The sequence below is a fragment of the Balaenoptera musculus genome, chromosome 13 (assembly GCF_009873245.2).
Source record: "Balaenoptera musculus isolate JJ_BM4_2016_0621 chromosome 13, mBalMus1.pri.v3, whole genome shotgun sequence".
In the NCBI taxonomy this organism is placed as follows: Eukaryota; Metazoa; Chordata; class Mammalia; order Artiodactyla; family Balaenopteridae; genus Balaenoptera; species Balaenoptera musculus.
This window is the reverse complement of record NC_045797.1, coordinates 67,712,658-67,736,117: the sequence shown is the minus strand read 5'-3', so window position 1 is coordinate 67,736,117 and position 23,460 is coordinate 67,712,658. Positions and strand designations below refer to the sequence as shown.

The 23,460-nt window shown below is 38.5% G+C and overlaps 2 protein-coding genes and 1 non-coding gene across 4 annotated transcripts in view; 2 read left to right on the top strand and 1 right to left on the bottom strand.

The window, feature by feature from the left end:
- SPDYA (speedy/RINGO cell cycle regulator family member A) overlaps positions 1 to 4,630 on the top strand; it is a 35,780-nt gene extending 31,150 nt beyond the window's left edge. Inside the window, exons 6-7 of one of the 2 annotated variants that reach the window (XM_036874082.1) lie at positions 627 to 629; positions 4,319 to 4,407. In XM_036874082.1, coding sequence (XP_036729977.1) covers positions 627 to 629; positions 4,319 to 4,407 — 92 coding nt within the window. Of the gene's footprint in view, positions 1 to 626; positions 630 to 4,318 lie in introns of both variants that reach the window. The other variant, XM_036874081.1, reaches the window with a different exon arrangement.
- Positions 4,287 to 22,813, bottom strand: TRMT61B (tRNA methyltransferase 61B). Its single transcript, XM_036874080.1, has 7 exons — positions 22,088 to 22,813; positions 17,275 to 17,377; positions 14,367 to 14,557; positions 6,527 to 6,618; positions 5,591 to 5,817; positions 4,800 to 4,877; positions 4,287 to 4,716 (listed from the first exon to the last, which is right to left on the bottom strand). The coding sequence occupies exons 1-7, from the start codon at positions 22,799 to 22,801 to the stop codon at positions 4,673 to 4,675; spliced, it is 1,449 nt and encodes a 482-aa protein (XP_036729975.1). The 5' UTR covers positions 22,802 to 22,813; the 3' UTR covers positions 4,287 to 4,672.
- TRNAG-UCC lies at positions 19,613 to 19,685 on the top strand. Its single transcript has one exon. It is a non-coding gene; the product is annotated as a tRNA-Gly (tRNA).
- Positions 22,814 to 23,460: the final 647 nt, after the last annotated feature.

Sequence of the window (23,460 nt, the reverse complement as noted above, 5' to 3'; positions counted from 1 at the left end):
TGTAGAAAATTGATGACTAATAAGAGCCTGCTGTATAAAAAAAATAAATTAAATTAAATTAAAAAATTAAACAAAAAAAAGAACAAAGTCCCTGATGAAGGTTGTATGGAGTGAAGTGGGAGAGAATTCCAACCATAATTTGAACAAATATTTAAAGAAAGCAGAACAGAAGCACTTATATTTTATTCAAACTAGCCCCTTAGATATCAAGAGTAGTCACACCCTATGTTTAGGCTTTGATATTTCAATGGGAAATTAGAGTGCACCCAGGGGGTAAGGGGCTCTGCCAGTCAGCTTGCTTCGAGAAGAAAAAAGAAAGCAGGTCTTTGAGGGATTTTGGATGAAAAGTGGGGCACTTGATATAGGGCAGTTGTAAATGGAACTGTGCTTTCTTCCTGTCCCTGGATGAAAGCCCTGACACCCTGGTTTAGGATATATATGTCCTATATAGGAAGAAATAAGTATTTACTCATTTGTGTTTTGTTCTGAGTGGGAATTCAAGACTAAATGTAAAACCTGTTGTTTCAGGATGACAGAGGGTAGGCAATACAAAGAAAAATTATTGGTCATACATACACTTGACCAATAAACATTTACATTCATTTTCCCTCAGTAGGCTTAACAAGTCAGTGGGCTAACGGCGGGTGGAGAGGATTAAGGGTAACATGGTATTATCAGGAACAGTGGTCTCTTACTGCCTCAGCAGCTGTTTTGATGCCCAGTAATGGCCTCTACTAGCAAAATTTTCTCCCTCCAGTCCATATAAGATGGTTGGAATCACCTAAGGTTTGTGGCTGCAGACAACTCAATTCATTCTCCAGGAAGAGACACAAAGAGCTGATGCTCTGCTCTAGGCTTTTATGATAAAACTTACCAATAGCTGGTATCGATGCTTCCATCCTTCTTTCAAACGCAAGCAACTTCTTGCTTTCCAGGTTAAAAACATGTTTTTCTGCCTTAAAATTTTTTTCTCAAAACAACATGTTCAATGAACAAGTTTTATATAAACATTTTAATGACATTTACTAAGAATAAAATAGTTGATTTTGATAAGGTTGTGGGAGATAGATGAGGCATTCTTTACAAACTTACAGGCATCACAATCACCAATCACGTGCTAGCCACCTTATAAAGGTAGTCTCATTTAACACCTGACCCCCCCAAGAAATCCTGAAGTGGCACTATGACATTCATTTTACTGATGAAGAAACAAACTCAGAAAAGTCACAGCTGCAAAGTAAAACAGCAACAATGAAAACAGCAAGATGAGAACCCAGTTCTATCTAAATAGACAGCACATTTTTGTACTTACTAAACTACATTGTTTCTCTTTACCTTATGCTGTCTTAAGCCTTATGACACCTAGGCTAGTATATCTGAGACATGGGTACATATTATTATGTATTATCTGAGGACTCCCCAGATTTTAGAGTGAAGCCAAGGGAAAAAAGCAGTATACCAAACCTTAGTCCTGGGTCATGTAGGCAGGCACAAGACATTCCGTTATATAATCTAAAACCAAATAATTTTTCCTCAGAAATAAATCCTTCTCTGAACTTCCTTATTGACTTTTGTCATTACCACTGTTCTAGTCATCCCAATTTAAAATCCTTAATGAAGGCATAACCAGGGCTTATAAATTAAGGATGTGATAAGGGCAATGCTAATTATATGATCAACATTTATGAGCACAAAAGATTTCAGAATTAATTCTGTAGGGTGAGAGACATAGTGAAGGCTGTTCCAAGGAAGTTATTTATGAGCTGGGCTGAATCCTCTTTGCCCAGAGAAATAAGGCAAACAGTAGATGTTTGCCTGAACAGTAGATGAAAGTTTGAATATATATAGCTTCTCTCCCTCTACATCCAATGAACCACCAGTTTATCTGGTTCTTCCTTCACAATATTTTTTTACACTTGCCCCTTTTCCACCCCTCATAGTTGTATGTTAATACAAATCACCTCATAGTTGTATACTATGTATTACTACGACATTTCTGATTTAATAGTTTTTTCCTTCCTTTAAATACTCAGACACCACTAACAGACTTTTAAAAAATATCTGCTTTTACATGACCATGGAAACTTCAGAAGTTCCCTACTTACTCTGAAGTATAAAGTTCAAACTCAAAGTCTTCCACAATCTGCGAGCTATATACTTAAATTTCCCCCTAGAACAACCAAGTCAACAGATGAAATAACACCTGATCCAGTGTAGGCTTCAAGCCATCAGCAAACTTTTACTGACCATTTACTGGGTGGAAAAGTCAGGGCCTCTGGAAGTTACTGGGAAGACAGTTGTGAACCAGTCACAAATCTCTAGGAGTTTATATTATGGTAAATGAGAGCCAGACATGAACATAGAAAGCTAACTTTAGAAGAAGGCACCTGTCCCACAAGCCAGATTATAAACATGCTTAGTGTTCAATGGAGAGATGGATAAAGGGCTTAAGCTGGACTTTGATTAACTATATAAATAAATGTTTATTTGCTTATATAGTTTGGTTTTCAACTCATTATTAGAATGGACACTGTTAGCTCTTGTTCAGTTCAACATCTACTGAGCATAGTGTACTGAACAGAAACTATTCTACATGAAATAGGAGAAGGCACAACTTTTCTTTGTTCTTAAGCCAGCCCCTTCTCCAAGAAGTACAATTAGGGCCTGCATTCAAAACAATAAATGAAGGACAGAATTTCACTAATAGTTAAATAGAAAGGCAGAAGAAAGGGGAGTATTCCATGATGCAATCTAAAAATATACATCAGAGCGTCTATAGATCTGGAAATGTTATGAAAACTTTAAAGCCATTATTATTGTATGAGTGTTCAGATACTTACCATTCAGAAATGGTACCAGGAGACTACTCCGCTTATGATTCAATCAGTTCTCCAAATGCAACCAGAGTGATTGTTTTTCAAAACACAGATCTAAGCATGTTAGCACTTACTTCAAGAAATCCTTCAATAGCACCCCATTTTTCTTAGGATAGACAAACTCCTTAACAGATCTACAAGATCCTCCATGGCCTGACCCCTACCTATCTTTCAGTCAACCTCATCACTGGCCTTTTTTGTTCTCATTTTCCCTGCTGTAGTTAACTCTTACCTGCCCTTCAGGTCTCAGCTCAATTGACACTTGCACAGGTAATTACTTGATCAGAGCAAAACCTCTACTAAATCCTGTACTTCTCTGAAGTATTTATAACAGTTTTAGTTTTATATTTGTGTGATTATTTAATGTCTATCTCTACTATAGGCTGTAAAGTCTAAAAAGGCAGAGATTTTAGACTAAATTTTTCCACAGAATGAAAAATATGTAAAATGTTATTTAGAATATGTACATTATTTTAAGTAGTTCTAGCCTAAGGGATAAGTAGCATATATCCTCCCAGGCTCTACTACTTCAAAACCTATAAAACATCTATATTTAAATAATAACTATAAGCTTATGTTTATCTGTAAAATATGGATAATCTTAAGGATGAGCTACACATATTAAATAAAAAGATATTACAATGTTTTTTTATTTTTTAATTAATTTATTTATTTATGGCTGTGTTGGGTCTTCGTTTCTGTGCGAGGGCTTTCTCCAGTTGCGGCAAGTGGGGGCCACTCTTCATCGCGGTGCACGGGCCTCTCACTACCGCGGCCTCTCTTGTTGTGGAGCACAGGCTCCAGACACGCAGGCTCAGCAACTGTGGCTCACGGGCCTAGTCGCTCCGCGGCATGTGGGATCCTCCCAGACCAGGGCTCGAACCCGTGTCCCCTGCATTGGCAGGCAGATTCTCAACCACTGCGCCACCAGGGAAGCCCTATAATGTTCTTAAAACAATGTAAGGCACATGGTAAATGCTAAATAACATTATTCATAGTGCCTATGAATAATAATAAGCCCTAGTCCTAATTAATTCATATTTATAAAAAGTGTATCTCTCCAAACATTATTTTTTGGCTGCGCCATGCAGATTGCAGGATCTTAGTTCTCCGACCAGGGATTGAACCTGGGCCACAGCAGTGAAAGCACCGAGTCCTAACAACTGGACCACCAGGGAACTCCCCAAACATTTGATTTATATAACAGAATAATTCTGATGTTCTTTCAAACTGTTAAAATGATTCTGAGAAAGATAAGAGATTCAAGAATTGCTACATCTTTTGTTACAATTTTTAAGATAGTTATTCTTATCAGTTTCCCCCTATTATTTACTATAGCCCAGATTTGTTATTTTTTAAGACACGTACAAGCCATTAAAATATGTACTTAAAATACACAGATACTTAAAATTTATCTCAAAATGCATATTTTATTTTGGTAGCCAATGACCATCAATCAAACAAAGAAAAGAAAACTAATTTCATGAAGAAAGACAAATCTATGGAGTGGTTTACAGGAAGTGAAGAATGAGATGGCTCAACTAAACCAACTTGGAATCATTAACTACAAAATGTCAAACTAACTGCAAGACAAGTGTCAAAATGGGACATTTAAGCAGTTTTGAAATGTTACACATCTTTCTCTAGCTTTTGTTACTTTTCAAAATTACATGTAAAAGTTATACAAATCATAGTAGTAGCTAAAAATACCAATATATGAAAGTAGTGATTTGCAATACAAAGTTCTATTTTGATATTTTTCTTCACATCTTCAAATCAGTTGTCATCTGAGGTACTCAGTTAAGTTGTGGTTTGCACTTCCTCAACTTGACAAGAAAAGCTAATTTGAGGGGAGGAAAAGGTAAGGTCATTGCAATTATGAGAAGAAAACACCATGTAATATAGCATGAAAAAATTACTCACCTGTATGACCAGTTTGCCAGTGTATAGGTCTAGCAATATAGGGAAATGATCCATAGGGAAAATCAGAATGTGATTCTTCTGTTATAGAACAAAATATGTATTGTAAGCTACATAAAATATTTTATAATTTGTTCACAAAATTGTTAAAAACAAATTGCTGTCCTTTTCCTGTAAGTTTTTTTCTCTCAGACTTTATTCTTTTTAGCATTGTCTTGGAGCTATTCTGACAGTTATCTTACAGAAACAACTTGCCAAGGATGACATGATAAACCTATATATGGTTTTATAACCAAATGGATAAGCCCATATCATAAATCAATGGATGTCTGAAAACTTGTTTATGGCCTAAGTAATGTGTACATACAACAAGGACCTAAATTTAGTTCTTTGAAAAATTCCTAGAAGTTGCTTTTTGGAATATTAGCTATTTGCATATTGGGTCCTATTAAATTCTTTCCCTTCAGTGATAATCACTGATCTAAATTTAAAACATTCTTTAGTATATTTAAAGTATTTCATAAGCCAATCCCCTTGTCACAAGTAAAATATGAATATTATAAGAAGTTCAGTTCTTCAAAGGTATCAGAGTTTTACATAAAAGGCAGGAAAAGTCATGATTCTGTCTCTTAAAAGATTTTAATTTAACAGAATAAATACCACATTTCAATTTCTATAGGAAAAACATAATAAATCCCTGAGAAATATTTTTATAATGTATTGCCCAATACATTCAGGAATGTATTCTCCATTTATTATTGCAAACACATGCATAAAATAAAACTGAAGCTCACCATGGTCATCTTCTTGAAACATCTCACCTTCAATTCTAATTTTCTTTTGAGAATGTAATTGTAAATCTGTGTTGATTTTAGGTTCCACTTTTTGAGGTAAAATTCCATTTTTCTGTTTTGCAAGGCAAACCAACCAATCTCTGACAATAACTTCACTTATCTTTTCACATGAGAGGGCAAGTTCACAGATGCGAATTCCATCTAAAAGTTCAATAACCTGTGTGATGCTTTCAAAAAGTGAAAAATCTACTTTAAATTTCTACCACAACAATAACTTTATACTTAAGTTCACTATACGTCTTACCCCAATTTAAATGCTATGCTTAAATCAAAAGGGAAAAAAAGTAAATATGCAAGTTAGGGCACATAAGAGGAGAATACTAAGTAAAAACAATAAAGAGACTATAACATCATTGTTCACATTACACTTTTAAAAACTTTTCTTCTAAACTGTCAGAAGAAATATGCATCTTATATTACCATTTATGTAAAGGATGATTTAAACAGCAATATAACTGAATTTGGGACATATGCTGTTTCATAACAGTTTTTTTTTCTTTTGACTTTTTTAAAAAATTAATTTGTTTATTTTGGGCTGCATTGGGTCTTCATTGCTGCGTGCGGGCTTTCTCTAGTTGTGGCGATTGGGGGCTACTCTTTGTTGCAGTGCGCGGGCTTCTCATTGCGGTGGCTTCTCTTGTGGCGCATGGGCTTAGCTGCTCCACAGCATGTGGGATCTTCCCAGACCAGGGCTTGAACCCATGTCCCTTGCATTGGCAGGCGGATTCTTAACCACTGTGCCACCAGGGAAGCCCATCATAACAGTTTTACGAGATAACATATACACTTAACTCAGTTACAAAATGAACACTTTAGCCTAGCACTTAAAACAAAACTGTGTTTAAAATAACATTACCAAAAAGTCACATTACTCACTTTGCTAGATATACAGCACATACACCACCCTGTTTAAGATTTGGGTATAAAACAGGCAAAGCAACTTGAGGATTCAACATATCCAAAGCTACCTGTAGTGGGGGAAAGAGAATCAGACTGAGTTTTGTTTAAATAAAGCATGTGTTTTCTTTTCTTATTGAGGTGAAATGATACACTTTGGGAAAGCAATTACCCAGTTAAAGTATTTCATTTTTTAGAATGTAATACTAATGACTGTCATTTTACCCCTCTCAAAAAGGCATACTTATAATTATACAATTTGTCTTAGTACTTGACTACATAAAAATTGTAATGGCATGTCTTGTACTTGGCAATATTGATAATACAGGAATCTTTAGCTATATTTTATACACATACATACATACACACACACACACACACACACACACAGTTGCCCCTTGAACAACGTGGGTTTGAACTGTGCGGGTCCACTTAACGCAAGGATTTTTTTTCAATAGTAAACACTACAGTACTACACAATCTGCGGTTGGTTGAATCTGAAGATGTGGAACCCTGGATATGTTGGAACCATGGATAGGGAGGGCTGACTATAAGTTATACTCAGATTTTTGACTGCACGTAGGAGTGGTGCCCCTAAACCCCATGTTGTTCAAAGGTCAACTGTATATGTAAAGTTTCAATGCTTTAGTTCAGCTTTTGGCAATAGAAATTCACATTATCTCAAATATGTATTTTTATGTTCAAAAGTTTTGAATATTAATTTTAGAGATTCTAAAATTCAAGAATCATGTCCCTTATTTCTTTACTCTTCATTCAGTTGCAGAATACAGGGCTGTACTCAAAAGATGTCGAATGAATGCAAAGAGTAAATGAAATTACAAAAAAAATTCACTGAAAACAAAAATACAGTCAAATAGAAAATAAAGTGACTTACTGATAGATAACTCTAGAAATCTAATATAGTTGGCACATCATTATATTTACTAAATTAGAAATTATTCTGTTTACGTGTTTTAAAAAAAAAACAGTAATAATGGGTCATCATTCATTATTAATTTATTCACCAAATATTTACTGAGCATCTACCATGTGCCAAGTATCTTGCTAAGTGGTAAAAATATAATGGGAGCTATATTCTATTTTGTTTCATAGGAACTTATATTCTAATTAAGGAATAGGCAGTAAACAAAAATCTAATAAATATGTAATTCAGAGGGTAATGAGTGACATGAAGAACTACAGGATTATAAAGGAGGATATGAAGGATAGAATGACAGGGCAGGGGAAGGAAGTACTATTTTATACATAGGCTGGTCAGTGAAGATACCTAAAGAAAATGATTAAGGTTACCCTGTGGAAACTGAGGGGGGAAGTATGCTCTAGATGGAGAGAACAGCAAATACAAATGCTCTGAGGCTGTAGGATACTTGGTGAGTCTGAGAAGGCCACAGTCACTGCAGTGGAGACAAAAGTGGGAAAGTGGTAAGAGAAGAGTTCTCAGATGGTGGGGATGTGGTGGGGATGGGGAGGGACAGATTATGCAGAATCTCACAGACTTTACTCAGGAAGAGAAAAGTCACTGGAGAGTTTGAGACATGATCTGACTTTTTAAACTTTTTTGAATGTGATAAACATAACATATAAAGTTGCCATTTCAAGTGTACAATTCAGTGGCATTAAGTACATTCTGACTTGGGCAAGGAAAGATGATGGTGACTTGCAGTAGCAAATAGCATTGGATGTGATGAGAACACAGAGCCAATTAGAATTAGAATTGTCTGTCGGATGTGAGAGAAAGAAGTGAGAATGAATCCAATGTGTTTATCCTAAGCTACTGAAAGAATGGAGATGTCATTTACTATTGAGGAAAATGATTTAAGACAATGGGAAGAATAAGCTTGGGGAGAAATATTCGAGAATTCAAGATTTGGACACAAGTTTAAGATGCCTATTAGGGCTTCCCTGGTGGCACAGTGGTTGAGAATCCGCCTGCCAGTGCAGGGGACACGGGTTTAATCCCTGGTCCGGGAGGATCCCACATGCCACAGAGCAACTAAGCCCGTGAGCCACAACTACTGAAACCCATGCACCACAGCTGCTGGGAGCAACTAAGCCCGCTCGCCACAGCTGCGGAGGCCCATGCACCTGGAGCCCGTGCTCCACAATGGGAGAAGCCACCGTGATGGGAGGCCCACGCACCGCAGCGAGGAGTGGCCCCCAGTCGCCACAGCTGGGGAAAGTCCGCGTGCAGCAAAAGGGGCCCAATGCAGCCATAAATAAATGAATGAATGAATAAATAAATACTTTAAAAAAAAGATGCCTATTAGATATCCAAGTAAAGATCTCAATGACTAATCAAAGGGCCAACAGTGTAGACATAAATTGGTTTCTGTGACTGTACATTTAGCGTATTATCAACAAGGACCAAAAATAAGACTACCAAGAAGCCTGCCAATCCAAAGCTCCATGCTCAGCTAACAACATTACCATTCATTAGCCACTCAAACCAGGAACTTAGAGTCACTATTTTCTTTACCTTGAATTCTCTTTTGAGAATCTGTGGGGTTTTGATGCTTCTATTTGGATTAAAATTATCCAGTCCTACAAATCTACCTCTCAGTATTTCTCAAATTCATCCTACTGCTAATGCTTTAGGTCAGGACCTCATCATATGTTGTTGAAACATTACAATAGCTTTCTACATAGACTATGTAAATTCCATTCTTTCACCAGAATTATTCTGAAACAGGAATCTGGACATTCTACTCCCCTACTTAAGAACTCATCAATAGTTTTCCGTTATCTAAAAGATAATGTCCACATGTCCTAGCTTGATATACACACAAGTGTTCTTCATTATCTAGTCCCTCATGACTGTATTTGCAGCTTCATCTCCTCATTAGACCCAATTCTACAGCCATAATGTTTCTTGCTTCTGAGTCTTTCTAATAAATGTTTGTATGTCTACCTTTTCTTCTATATCGAAAGCTCCTTTAAATGTATAATTCATGGGGCTTCCCTGCTGGCGCAGTGGTTGAGAATCCGCCTGCCAATGCTTGTCACAACTAGAGAAAGCCCTTGCACAGAAACAAAGACCCAACACAGCCAAAAAAAATTAATTAATTAATTAATTAATTTTTAAAAAAAGTAACAAATGTTCAAGTACAATTGGTAAAAAAAAAAAATATGTATAATTCATTTTTGTCTTAGCATAGTACACGGCACACAGCAGGTCTCTAATAGATGTTTGTTGAATCAAGAAAGTTCAGTAATTCAGAGAAAGATGATAATCCTCCACTTAGATGATTAAGGTCTATTCCATGGAGGAGACAATCTTTGATCTAAGCTTTGAAGGAAGAGTAGACGTTAAACAGGTAGAGAGGGACTTCCCTGGTGGTGCAGTGGTTAAGAATCCGCCTGCCAATGCAGGGGACATGGGTTCGAGCCCTGGTCTGGGAAGATCCCACATGCCGTGGAGCAACTACGCCCATGCACCACAACTACTGAGCCTGCACTCTAGAGCCCGCGAGCCACAACGACTAAGCCTGTGTGCCACAACTACTGAAGCCCACGTGCCTAGAGCCCATGCTCCACAACAAGCGAAGCCACTGCAATGAGAAGCCCGCACACTGCGACAAAGAGTAGCCCCCGCTCACCGCAAGTAGAGAGAGCCCGTGTGCAACAATGATCCAATGCAGCCAAATAAATACATTAAATAAATAAATAAATTTATTTTAAAAAATAAAATAAACAGGTAGAGAAAAGGGAATAGGAGAAAACTAATAATGATGAAAATCATAGCTAATATTAATTTAATGCTTACTATATATCAGGTACTGTTCTATGCATTTTACAGAAACACCTCATTTAATCCTCAACAACGCTATGAAATAGGTATTATTACTGATTACTATTCCTGTTTAATACATGAGGTGACTGAGGCACAGAAAGATTAAGTAATTTACCCAAGGTCATATTGGCTATTATGGAGCCTAAGTGAACCAGGCTGAATAAACTCCAAAACTTACTTCCCTCTATTCACTCCCTCCTTTTCTCTCCTCAGAGATAATCATTGTCCTGAAGTTGGTAATGTTGCCAAATAATTTTATGCTTTTACAACATATGTATATAGCTACAAACAATACATGGTACTGTTTTTAAAATTTTATATGTATGTGGCCATTCCATACTTATTCTTGAATAATTCGTTTTTCACTAAGTTCTATGTCTGAGATTTTTTTTTTTAATTGGAGTATAACTGCTTTACAATGTTGTGTTAGTTTCTGCTGTACAATGAAGTGAATCAGCTATATGTATACATGTATCCCCTCCCTCTTGGACCTCCCTCCCATCCCCCACCCATCCCACCCATCTAGGTCATCACAGAACACCGAGCTGAGCTCCCTGTGCTATACCGCAGGTTCTCACTAGCTATCTTACACATGGTAGTGTGTCTATGTTAAACCTAATCTCCCAATTCATCCCACCCTCCCCTTTCCCCCCATGTCCACACGTCTGTTCTCTACATCTGCATTTCTATTCCTGCCCTGGAAATAGGTTCATCTGTACTATTTTTCTAGATTCCACATATATGCATTAATATACGATATTTGTTTTTCTCTTTCTGACTTACTTCACTCTGTGTGACAAACTCTGGGTCCATCCACATCTCTACAAATGACCCAATTTCGTTCCTTTTTATGGCTGAGTAATGTTCTATTGTATATATGTACCACATAGTCTTTATCCATTCATCTGTCAATGGACATTTAGGTTGTTTCCATGCCCTGGCTATTGTAAATAGTGCTGCATTGAACATTGGGACACATGTGTCTTTTTGAATTATGGTTTTCTTAGGGAGATTTATTGATGTAGATATAGTACATTTATTTCACTATGTTAAATAATACCATTGTTAGTATTCCATCATGTCCATTCCTCTTTTGATGGTTAGGTTGTTTACAAAATGTATTAAAATTTGTTTAAAATCTTTTATTAGCCATTTTTTTCTTGTTCTGTTCTCTTTGTCTTTGTGGTTCAACACCTTTTTTATTCATCTACCCTCATTTGAGATGGCAGGAGTATAGGCAGGTTATATAAAAAAGCTAAAGAAAGGAAGGTTGAGATCAGATTCTGAAGGACACCATAAATCTTTGAATGAAAAGCTCCTAATTGGTTTCTCAGCAGGAGAGTGACAGTATGAGAACTAGATTAGTCTAAAGATGAGGAGAATGGATTGGAAGTGTGAAGGCCCAGGAGGTGAGATGGCAGCTAGGAGAGGAATTAAGTAGTCAAGGAAGGAATAATCAACTAGGATAACAATAACCAGAAATCAAGTGATGGGAACATGCATAGAAATTTATGTTTACTAGTATGGAGGTTCCTTAAAAAACTAAAAGTAGAGTTGCCATTCAAAAAGATACATGCACCCCAATTTTCACAGCAGCACTATTTACAATAGCCGAGATATGGAAGCAACCTAAATGTCCACCGATAGATGAATGGATAAAGAAGATGTGGTACATATACACAATGGAATACTACTCAGCCATAAAAAAGAATGAAATAATGCCATTTGCAGCAACATGGATGGACCTAGAGATTATCATACTAAGTGAAGTAAGTCAGAAAGAGAAAGATAAATACCGTATGATATCATTTATATGTGGAATCTAAAATACAGCACAAATGAACTTATTTATGAAACAGAAAAAGACTCACAGACATAGAAAACAAACTTATGGTTACCAAAGGGGAAAGGGGGGGGGAGGGATGAAGTAAGAATTTGGGATTAACAGATACAAACTACTATATATAAAATATCAATAGATAAATAAGGTCCTACTGTATGAACTATATTCAATATCCTGTAATAAACCACAATGGAAAGGAATATGAAAAAGAATATGTATATATATGTACAACTGAATCACTTTGCTGTACACCAGAAAATAACACAACATTGTAAATCAACTATACTTCAACAAAATAAATAAATAAACATCTTCTCCCCCAAAGATATTTATATTTACTATACACCTCTTGAGTTTTGGTCAAGTGCTACCTTCAAGCAGGACTTTTACCAACTGACAATTTTTAGAGACTTTCTTAAAGAAACGAAAATTCTTCATGATCTAGCTTTAACTTAATAATTCTATATTATGAGTAATTTATTTATGAACACCAACTATAATTCTTTGCCCCAATAGTATATGACTCTTCCCCAGAAGCTGACAGTTCTCCTCCTTCTATATGCTCTGAGTATTCATCTGACACTATTATTCAAGAGAGATTCAATTGAAAAAATCTAGTAAGGAGTGTTCTTTCCTTTGGAACAGGGATGGATGTTTCAGCAGGTTTCCACAAAGTTGTAACAATACTGTTAAAATCCTTTGTTGTGTTTCATGCTCATCAAGCAAAATTCTGATGACCAATTAAACTCCCAGGTATCTGTGAAATTCCTATGGATGGCCTACATAGAACAAGTCCTCTTTCTGCCCTTATTGAGCTATATAATATGCAAGCCAAACAAGGATGAGAAAAAACAAAACAAAACTGTGGTCCTTGTGTCCAGGAAGCTGTGCCACTGTAGCTATTGGCTTTTGTTATATTAGAGATAGGAACCAGTCCCGATAAAAATCACCTCTTTGAACTTTACTTCATTTCTCACCTAGTTTCCCTTATAAAGTTCCTAAAATAATCTAAGTTTCTAATAGCCAATTAAGAAAAGCGAAGAAGGAACTTCCCTGGTGGCACAGTGGTTAAGAATCCACCTGCCAATGCAGGGGACACGGGTTCGAGCGCTAGTCCAGAAGATCCCACATGCCGCGGAGCAACTAAGCCCGTGCTCCACAACTACTGAGCCTGTGCTCTAGAGCCCATGAGCCACAACTACTGAGCTCGTGTGCTAAAACTACTGAAGGCTGCGCACCCAGAGCCCATGCTCCACAACAAGAGAAGCCACCACAATGAGAAGCAGGTGCACCGCAATGAAGAGTAGCCTCTGCTCGCTGCAACTAGGGAAAGCCTGCATGCAGCAATAAAGACCCAACACAGCCAAAAATAAATAAATTAAATAAAATAAATAAATTTATTTTAAAAAAAGAAAGAAAAGTGAAGAAGACTTCTTACCCAGACCTCAGTCCATAGCGTCAAGCCATGAACTGATAATGGCATCATCAAGGATAAGGCAACTTAAACTAGAATTCTGAAACTTTGAGGTCATCTAATAGCACTATGGCCCACATCTCCACCATCACTGTTCACAGCTTAAAATGGCATTCTCTCATCATCTATCCTTTTATCTTCATAATACTCTGCTTCTCCTCCCCTAACTCAACCTCCCACTCCTCCACCTCCTCACAAATCCCTCCACTCCACTTTCTGGAGCTTTGTTCACAATAAATATGCCTCTATCCTCAACATCTTTAATTAACACTCCTCTACATCCTGACTTTAACTGTCAAAAGATGCCTCTTGCCTCTTCCCTCAAAAATGGAGGCTATTTATTCCCCCAAATCTCACAATATGAGGTCAGGTGCGGGGCTCAGTATGCTCCCAATGCTGCTTCCAAATTATTATTCCTTTATCCTAGAAATGTTGAAGTTCATGATGCTCAACTACTCCTCCTAGTATTTCATCATTACCCCACATTTATTAACAACTTTGGCAGCTAATTCAGTATATCTCTCTGCTCTAAATCCCACCATGATATTAAAGGAAAATATTCCTCCCACTCTTAGATAGAAATGGGGCAAATAATGAAGGAAGATCCTTTTCCATATAAAAGAAGTGTGGCCCTTGTTTTCTTTGTACTCAGTATTAGGTAATATCATAGGACTCACTTTAGAAAACTTACCGCATCAAATGTTAAAGATTTTATGTCTTCAGTTGCTCCTAAAATATCCTTATGAATAAAATCCACGTTGTCTGGCCACTCTTCTACATGACTCATTTTCCATGAATCACGCCAGTGTTTGTAATTCTTCTTAGCCAGTTCATGGTGGTCTTTTCGAATTTCAAAACTTATGACTCGTCCTAGTGATCCAACTTAATTAAAAAAAAATTATGACACTACACAGTATTAATCAGTACATAAAGAATGTCAAAATTTTATTTTGCAAAGATATTACATGGATGTGAAAAAATAATTCAAATAGTTCAAGGTTACAAAAGTCTCTACCCTATCCCAAATACCCAATCAGTCTCCCTGATCAGAGACAATCATTCCACCGTAGTTATTTACCCTTCCCGAGATAGTCGTTGCCTATAGTACAAGTGTGCAAGTATCTTTCTCTGTTTTTAACACACGTTGTTACCTATCATATATACTGTCCTGTACCTTCCTTCTTATTTACCAATGCCATTTCAGTGATTAATGATCTACTGCATTTTTTTAAACAGCTATTATGTTCCATTGTATGACTATGCCACAGTTTATTTAACCAGTCACCTACTGATGAACATTTAGCTTGTTTCTAGTCTTATGCTATAACAAACAATATTGCAATAAAAATTATTTTGCCTAAGTCTTTGTACACATGAGCCAGTATATCTATAGGATAAAGTCCTAAAAATGGAATTGCTGACTCAAGGGATATGTGAATATTTTTATTTTGAAAATTATTACCAAATTGTCCTCCAAAAAAACAATGACACCAATTTACACTCGACCAACAATGTATTAGAGTGCCTATTTCTCCATATTCTCTCCAACAAAGAGTTATCAAACTTTTTATCTGTGTCAATCTAAAAATTGCATATAGTTTATCATTGTAGTTTTAATTTGCATGTCTTTTGCTATGGATGAAGTTAGGCCTTTCAGATACTTAAAAGATACTTGTACTTTTGTGTGTGTCTGAAAAACTTTCAAACTATTTATCATAGTAATACTGCAGTTTCACAGAAAACTACTACATTTTAACTTACGGCAATTAATTTTCTACCCACCTCTATATGAGGTGATTTGATACCATTTGGAGGCTGTCCCAGATCAATCAGCCTATAGTTAAAATGAAGAGTTTAAATTGCAGCATGTCTCTTTAAAATTTCAGTCCAGCTGTAAGTCATCATGTTCTCAAGGGATAAACATTAATGTTAACAGTAGCATAAGCTAAACACTTAGAAAAGAAAATTATGGTGAAAATAAATCCATCCTGAAGGTAAATAGCAATAATTTCTTGATCACTCATAGTTTGGGATTATTTATGCCATGACACTCCTCCAACACTATAGATATTAGAAATACATTCCTCCTGTTTCACAAATTTTTTATAAATTCACTTTGTCAAATGTATTTAGGAATCTGTCACAGATTGTGAAGAAATGGCTGCCTTTAACTATGCACAGAAAAGAGTCCAACAAAAGATGTGAGGAGCCCAAAATGAACTTCCTGACCCAGTATAAGTTGGATTATGTTTATATGTGATGACATTAGGTCAAAAAACAAAAGGTTTAAGTTTAATTCAGTATATGTCTATATGTAATCTTTATAAAATCTACCCACATACACCTACAACTGCTCTAACAATGTTTATTAGCTAAAAAAGAATGCACTAATAAAACCAACATGAATGATTAAAAAAAAAAAATCTACCAAAAGAGAATGCTGTCTATTATTAGGTGAGAAAGGGAACACTGCAGAGGCAGCCAAACAAGCCAAAGCAATCCTGACAATCAGAGGAATTAAGTGGTCAAAGGGAGCAATAATCAACTACAATAACAGTAATCAGAAATCAAGTGGTGGGAACATGAACAGATATTTATGTTTACTATATACCTCTTGATTTTTGATTAGGTGTTACCTTCAAGCAGTACTTTTACCAACTGACAATATTTAGAGACTTTCTTAAAGAAAGGAAAATTCTTCATGATCTAGCTTTACCTTAATAGTTCTATATTACGCATTAATTTATTCATGAACAGCAAAAATAATTCTTTGCCCCTGATAGTATATGACTCTTCTCCAGCAGCTGACAGCCCTCCTCCTTCTATATTCTCTCATACTGAGTATTCACTTGGCACTATTATCAACAAAAACATGTACATGTGTGCACAAAAGACAAGTACAAGAATGTTCAGAGAAGCACTATTCACAATGTTCAACTCAAATGCCCATCAACAGCAGAATGGATAAACTGTGCTTTACTTACAAAAATGGCAACGAAAATGAAATAACCATTGCTACATGCAATGGCTGAACCTCACAAACAGAATGATGAATGAAAGCAACCAGATTCAAAAGAGTACAACACTACAGGATTCCTTTTACGTAAGATTCAAAACAGGCAAAACTAATCAATGGGCATAAAAGTCAGAGTAGTGGCTACCTTCTACCTTTGGGTAGGCTAAGGACTGAGAAGGCATTTGAGGAGGTTTCAATGGTACAATAACATTCCCTATCTTGATCTGGGTAATAACTACGTGAGTGTGGTCACGATATAAAAATTCATTGAGGTATACACTTATGATCTGTGTACTTTTCTGTAGCTATGGTATGTTCTAATAAAAAATTTAGTTAAAAAAAAGTGTGGAGGGAGCAACAGAAAGCAAACAGAGAGAGGGTTAGACAGAGAATGACTTGAATAAATGTACAAAATGGAAAGAAAAACAGTTGCTTACATTTGATTTCAAGGAGAATGCTCTCTATCACAAAGTTATGTGAATATTTTCTGAAACATCTGTATCTATTTAACTTCCCGTTATTATGAACAGATTGAATGTCTTCTTTGTCATCTAAATTCAACTCATTTATCCCAATCTCTTACCTGCTTTTGATAAAAACAAGCTCATTCCACCAGAGCCCGAGCCAGCTTCCAAAACAGTATCACCTGGGTGGATATTCATCATCAACAGTATCATATTCATATCCTATGATTGAAATACAGCATGAGTGACTCTGCGACCAATAAATATGTACTAAGCACCTAGGCTTACAAACACTATGTTGGACTTGGAGAAAAGAAGTGAAAATAAAAAAGGATTAAACTCTGGCCCTGCCTACCAAAAGTTTATATTTTACTTGATGAAACGAGAGATTCAAGAATCACGTAGCAAATACAGAAGCACTTCAGTATAATATTGAAATTACAGAAAATAAGTAAGAATAGGAGCTCAGAGAAAGGAGCCATCAGCAGACTGCCCTAGCTTAAAGACATAGAGAATTTAAGGAAACAGTCACAAAGTAGAAACAGGTTTGCCCATCTCAGGAGGAGCGGTAAGGAGAGACCTGAATCCATGCTAACGCATCTGAACTTAACCTGGTAAGTAACTGGGGCATGTCACTGAGGTAATATTAATGGCATTTTATAAAGATTAATCTGTGAGACAAATACAGGATGTATTAGAATAGAAAAAAATTAGAGGTAGAAAGACCAGTTAGGAAGTTATTACATAATCTCTGCATGAAATGATGAATGCTCATTTAGAATTAGGATACCAGGAATAGACAGGACTCATTTGCCAAACTTCATAACTAAAGAATTGTTTTGTTAACAGAAATATCATGGATGATAGTAGTAATAGCTGTTTATTGAAACTTCACCAGGTGCCAGGCTTCTGTTAACTATGCAAACTGCTTTCAAACATTATCTTGTTTAATCAGAATAATAATATGAGAAAAGTTATCACCATCCCCATTATAAGGATGAGAAATCAAAAAAGTAATTTGCCCAAAGTCACACAGCCAGGAATCAAGTGGGCAAGTCAGGGGTAGAACTGATGTTGAACTCCCAAACATCTCCTAACCATGCTGTTGATCATTTCACTATATATTACAAATGCTATAGAGAGAGAAAAATTTAAATGTTAGCATTTATTTCAACATCCCCCCAATAACAAACCTTTCGAAGTTGCTAATAAGCAGCACATCTGGTAAGGTTTTACTATCTTTTCCTTCTCTGGCAAAAGCTGCTGTGAAAATTCTAAAAGAAATAGGAGGGTTTCTAGGATCCTCTGTTGAGTCACAACAAAGTTGTGTATTAAATATAGGTTTGGATGCATAAGAAACTATTTAACAGGTACAGTTACCCAATTAAAAACCAAAATGTATTTTCTGAAATGATGGACTAAGGCTTGAACCAAATGATACTTAGACACATAATTCTTAAGGTGTATTAGTCAAAAAGTTTCATTAACACATTCAAAGTCTTTCAGACATACATATCCTCTCCTATCTGCCAGGCACGTGGGAGTAGACGTGGGAGGGGGCACAGATAACTTCACACAGGAGTGGGAATTTCATTTCAGTGAAATGCCCTGGAGAAGGCAGTTCTATTTCCTTGGCTCTTTCATATAAGACTAGAATTATAAAATTTTAAAAAAACTTTAGCACACTTTAACTTTTGCTTCCTGCCATTCAGGTTACCTGGTCTCCATGGAATGAGGTTGGAGCCCACTTTACACATCCTAGCAATTTCAGTCCAAAACTGGGGTGGGAATAGCATTTATTCATTTCCTTGCCTCTTTCCAAAAGGGATTTGAAGCTACTGGGAGACTCCTCTGAAGTTATGAAATATCACTCTACTATTGAGTTATCTATACATTTTAAAACTTTAGGCTTGGGCTTCCCTCGTGGCGCAGTGGTTGAGAGTCTGCCTGCCAATGTAGGGGACACGGGTTCGAGCCCTGGCCTGGGAAGATCCCATATGCCACGGAGCAACTAGGCCCGTGAGCCACAAACTACTGAGCCTGCAGGTCTGGAGCCTGTGCTCCGCAACAAGAAAGGCCGCGATAGTGAGAGGCCCGCGCACCGCGATGAAGAGTGGCCCCCACTTGCCGCAACTAGAGAAAGCCCTCGCACAGAGACGAAGACCCAACACAGCCAAAAATAAATAAATAAATAAATAAAGGACTTCCTTTAAAAAAAAAAAAACAAAAAAACAAAACTTTAGGCTTTCAAACAATCTTTTCAGACTTTTTCCGTTTTTTCCTTGGCAGGAATTTTAATCTCTTTCCTAACTAATTCAACAGAAGGTTTTAATAACTGGGCTGCACTTTAGTCTTAAGTGGCAACAATTTCTACTCTCCAATGGTCCTTATATAAGTATTCCAAACATGCAAATCAGCAGAAAAGATTAATTTAAAAATTTAGGGAGTGTTGGGAATTCCCTGGCGGTCCAGTGGTTAGGACTTGGCACTTCCACTGCCATGGTCCCAGGTTCAAACCCTGGTCGGGGAACTAAAATCCCGCAAGCCACAGGGCGTAGCCTAAATAAATAAATAAATAAATAAATAAAAATAAAATAAAAATAAAAATTTAGGGAGTGTTGCCACTTATACTTCTACTCCAAACCTAAAAGTGCTTGATATTGACCCCTGTGAAATGTTCACACTTTACACGTAACTGTTAGGAAGTTTATTCAAAATTGCTCCCTCAGACCAACTTTTAATATTAAGATAAAACTACGTAATTCTACGGAGGAGACCAGCTTTCAAAAGTCAGTGGAGGGACTTCCCTGGTGGCGCAGTGGTTAAGAATCCTCCTGCCAATTCAGGGGACGTGGGTTCGAGCCCTGGTCCCGGAAGATCCCACATGCTGTGGAGCAACTAAGCCCGTGTGCCACAACTACTGAGCCTGCACTCTAGAGCCCGTGAGCCACAACTACTGAAGCTGGCATGCCTAGAGCCCGTGCTCCACAACAAGAGAAGCCACCGCAATGAGAAGCCCTTGCAGTGCAACGAAGAGTAGCCCCCGCTCGTTGTAACTAGAGAAAGCCCGCGCGCAGCAGTGAAGATGCAAAGCAGCCCAAAATAAATAAATAAAATAAATAAATTTATTAAAAAAAAATATATATATATATATAGACTGGATTCCTACTTAGAACCTTCCAACAGTCACCCAATGCACATGGAATAAAATACTCATATCTCCAACCACAGCACATCTCATACCATTCTCTCCCTCACCTAACCCACTCAGCCCACAGCAGGAACTCTGCAATACTCTTCCCTTTGCAAGCACTCTGCTCCTAGATCTTTGCAAGGCTGGCTCTTCCTTAGTTAGTTTATCAAATGTACCTCCTCAGAGACCTTCTCTAACCACCTGACATAAAGTATTCTCCTCCCCCAGGTTACCCAACACAACGTTATTGTTAATCTACTTGTCTTCATGGCACTTAGCACTACCTGAAATTATCGAATTCTTTCATTTACTTGTTTGTTCCTTGTCACCTCCTCTAGGACATAAGGTCTATGTTGAGAGCAAGGACTGTGGTTCACCACTTCACCTCCCTAAAATACTGCCCTGAATATATAAGGTAGGCGAGTATTTACTAAAGAAATAATGATTCCTCATCTAGGACTAGGAGGAGAAGTTGTTACAAAGGAACATTCTGCTCAAGGACAGTGACTGTGACTAATGATTAAAATAAACCACTAGCAATGGATGATTAGCATAAGATTGTAACAAGGAACTAGGTAGGTAATTTACTTAATAAATCATATTCTTTTTATGTTTAGTGTCTAATTTTAGCTGTTTTCATATAAAAATTTTTTTTTTTCTAATGGGAAAAGCATAGTGAGGGCTTCCCTAGCGGCGCAGTGGTTAAGAATCTGCCTGCCAACGCAGGGGACACGGGTTCGAGCCCTGGTCCGGGAAGATTCCACATGCCGCGGAGCAACTAAGCCCGTGCGCCACAACTACTGAGCCCGCGTGACACAACTACTAGAGCCCGTGTTCCCCAACAAGAGAAGCCACCGCAATGAGAAGCCTGCGCACCACAACGAAGAGTAGCCCCCAGTCGCTGCAACTAGAGAAAGCCCGCGCGCAGCAAAGACCAAACGCAGCCAAAAATAAAATAAATTAAATAAATTAAAAAATACATTTTAAAAAGCATAGTGAGATATCTATTGTTGACAAAATATACCTCTAATAACATGCCTGATTAAATGATGCTTACAAATCGCCACAGTGGTGCTAAAAAATTGTCCCCAAGAGTTCAACGTTCTCTTGAATGCTGAACTCGAAAACTTAAGAATTATGGGGAATAAATACACATTCTTATTGCCTAGTGAGTCCACATCACTCTGTATAGTAAATCACTTTACAGATCAGAGAATCGAGGCTCCCAAGTTAAAATTAAAATCTGGCTATTTCTTCCTAAAATTAGTAATCATAAAATATGTAAAAGTCATAGCCATTGGTTAAAAAAAAAGTGAGAATAAAAACTTGAGGGCTTCCCTGGTGGCGCAGTGGTTGGGAGTCTGCCTGCCAGTGCAGGGGACACGGGTTCGAGCCCTGGTTTGGGAGGATCCCACATGCCGCGGAGCGGCTGGGCCCGTGAGCCACAATTGCTGAGCCTGTGCGTCTGGAGCCTGTGCTCCGCAGCAGGAGAGGCCGCGATGGTGAGAGGCCCGCGCACCGCGATGAAGAGTGGCTCCCGCTTGCCGCAGCTGGAGAGGGCCCTCGCACAGAAGAGAGGACCCAACACAGCCATAAATAAATAAATAAATAAATAAACCCAAAGTTTAAAAAACTTGAAACGTGCTGAGATGTGCTTTAAGTACATTAATCAGGTCTGTAGTACTGCATCCGTTTTGCTCTTGGTGGAACCAATATGAACCTAACTCCCATCGCATTACCTTAGGACATGTTATGGCAGGCCCTCTTTGCATCAGTAATACATAGTCTTCCAATGCTGGCCTCCTCAGCATGAAGTGCTTACCAGAGGAACTCCTCAGTATCTGGCCGGGGAACTTCCCCACGATCTCGCTGAACGCGACTGGCCCCCAGCTACTAGTCAAGTGTCCAGCGTTGCTCAACGTAAATAATTTTTTAAATTGCGTTTCTCTCTTCCCAGTCTCAGCTAAAATCAGCTCCCCAGCCCGAAAAGGCACCTCTCGGGTAGTTGAACAGGAAGAGGAGACGTGAAGTTCGTCATCCTTGGTGGCAGACTGGGCCAAGGCGGGCAGTGAGGGACCCCCGGATCCCTGGCGTGCGGGACCCGACTGGTCCTGGTCTTCACTCGAGCCCTCGCGCTCTCGAGGGGGTGACTCCTTCCGCGGCGTCGGTAGTCTGAGGCTTTCCAGTGACGAAAGACATCTGGTCCCAAGTCCCCGGACGCGCGGAGGGAGAGATGGAGGCGACTCTGCGTCTGGGGCTCTCCTCTGTGCCGCCTCGCGCTCTCCTTCTTCATCTCGCGCGTTTCTAGGCGAGAATTTGCAACACAGTAACCGGGCTCTCTCGAAGGGCTCTTGCCCAAGGCAGCGCAGGAATGGACAGGTCCCGAACCCTGGGCACCTCCGGAGACGCCTCAGCGGTAGCAAGACCAGACCCAGGCGCCTGGTTGACAGCATGACTACCCGCGCAGGCGCAGTCTCAGGCGAGTGACGCAGGGCCGAGGCTCCGCCTCTCGCCGCGCGCAGCATTGACGCAGCTGCCTGGGGGCTGGACAGCTATTTCGCCGGAAGAACTCCGCTACAGCGCCTGCGTCCCGTGGAGGGGCGCAGCGGCCGAGTTGGCAGCTCGGGGATCCGTGAGGTCCTCGTTGCGTAACTGTCCCGGGAGTGGGTCTCTTTCCCGCGCAGGGGCCCATTTTCCTCTTGGAATGTGTGCAGAGTAAACAATTTACCGCTGACAAATCTCCACCAGCCTCGTCCGGGGACAAGAGGATTAAGAGAGACACAGCCTGTCAAAGCGCTGTCTAAGCTGAAGTCCTGTACCAGGGTTAGTTAGCTCGCTAGCTCAGGAACAGAAACGTCACTCGGTCACCATAAGTAAAACTGGCCCCGAGATGCGTTTTTATAGACTGCAGATGGACGTGCCACCCGCTGACTGGAGCTTCTTTCCCAGCTGACCGCCTCCTTCCCCTAGTCCTAGCAAATCCCTTTTGACTGGGCTCTGACCACCTGCATGCCCTCCCCAGGCCCAGAGAGTCGGCGACCCTAGATTAAAGTGACTGTATTCACTGTGTGCTCATTTTACAGAGTTGTTTTTAATCATTAAAATATAATAG

What these genes read in the sequence shown, in the direction of transcription:
- TRMT61B (XM_036874080.1), bottom strand. Translation starts at nt 22,801, where the DNA reads ATGCTGTCAACCAGGCGCCTGGGTCTGGTCTTGCTACCGCTGAGGCGT. An exon ending in CTGCCATAACATGTCCTAAG is followed by an intron (nt 17,378 to 22,087) that starts GTAATGCGATGG and finishes TTTCAATCATAG; the next exon opens with GATATGAATATGATACTGTT. An exon ending in CTGGCAAACTGGTCATACAG is followed by an intron (nt 4,717 to 4,799) that starts GTGAGTAATTTT and finishes CCCTCAAATTAG; the next exon opens with CTTTTCTTGTCAAGTTGAGG.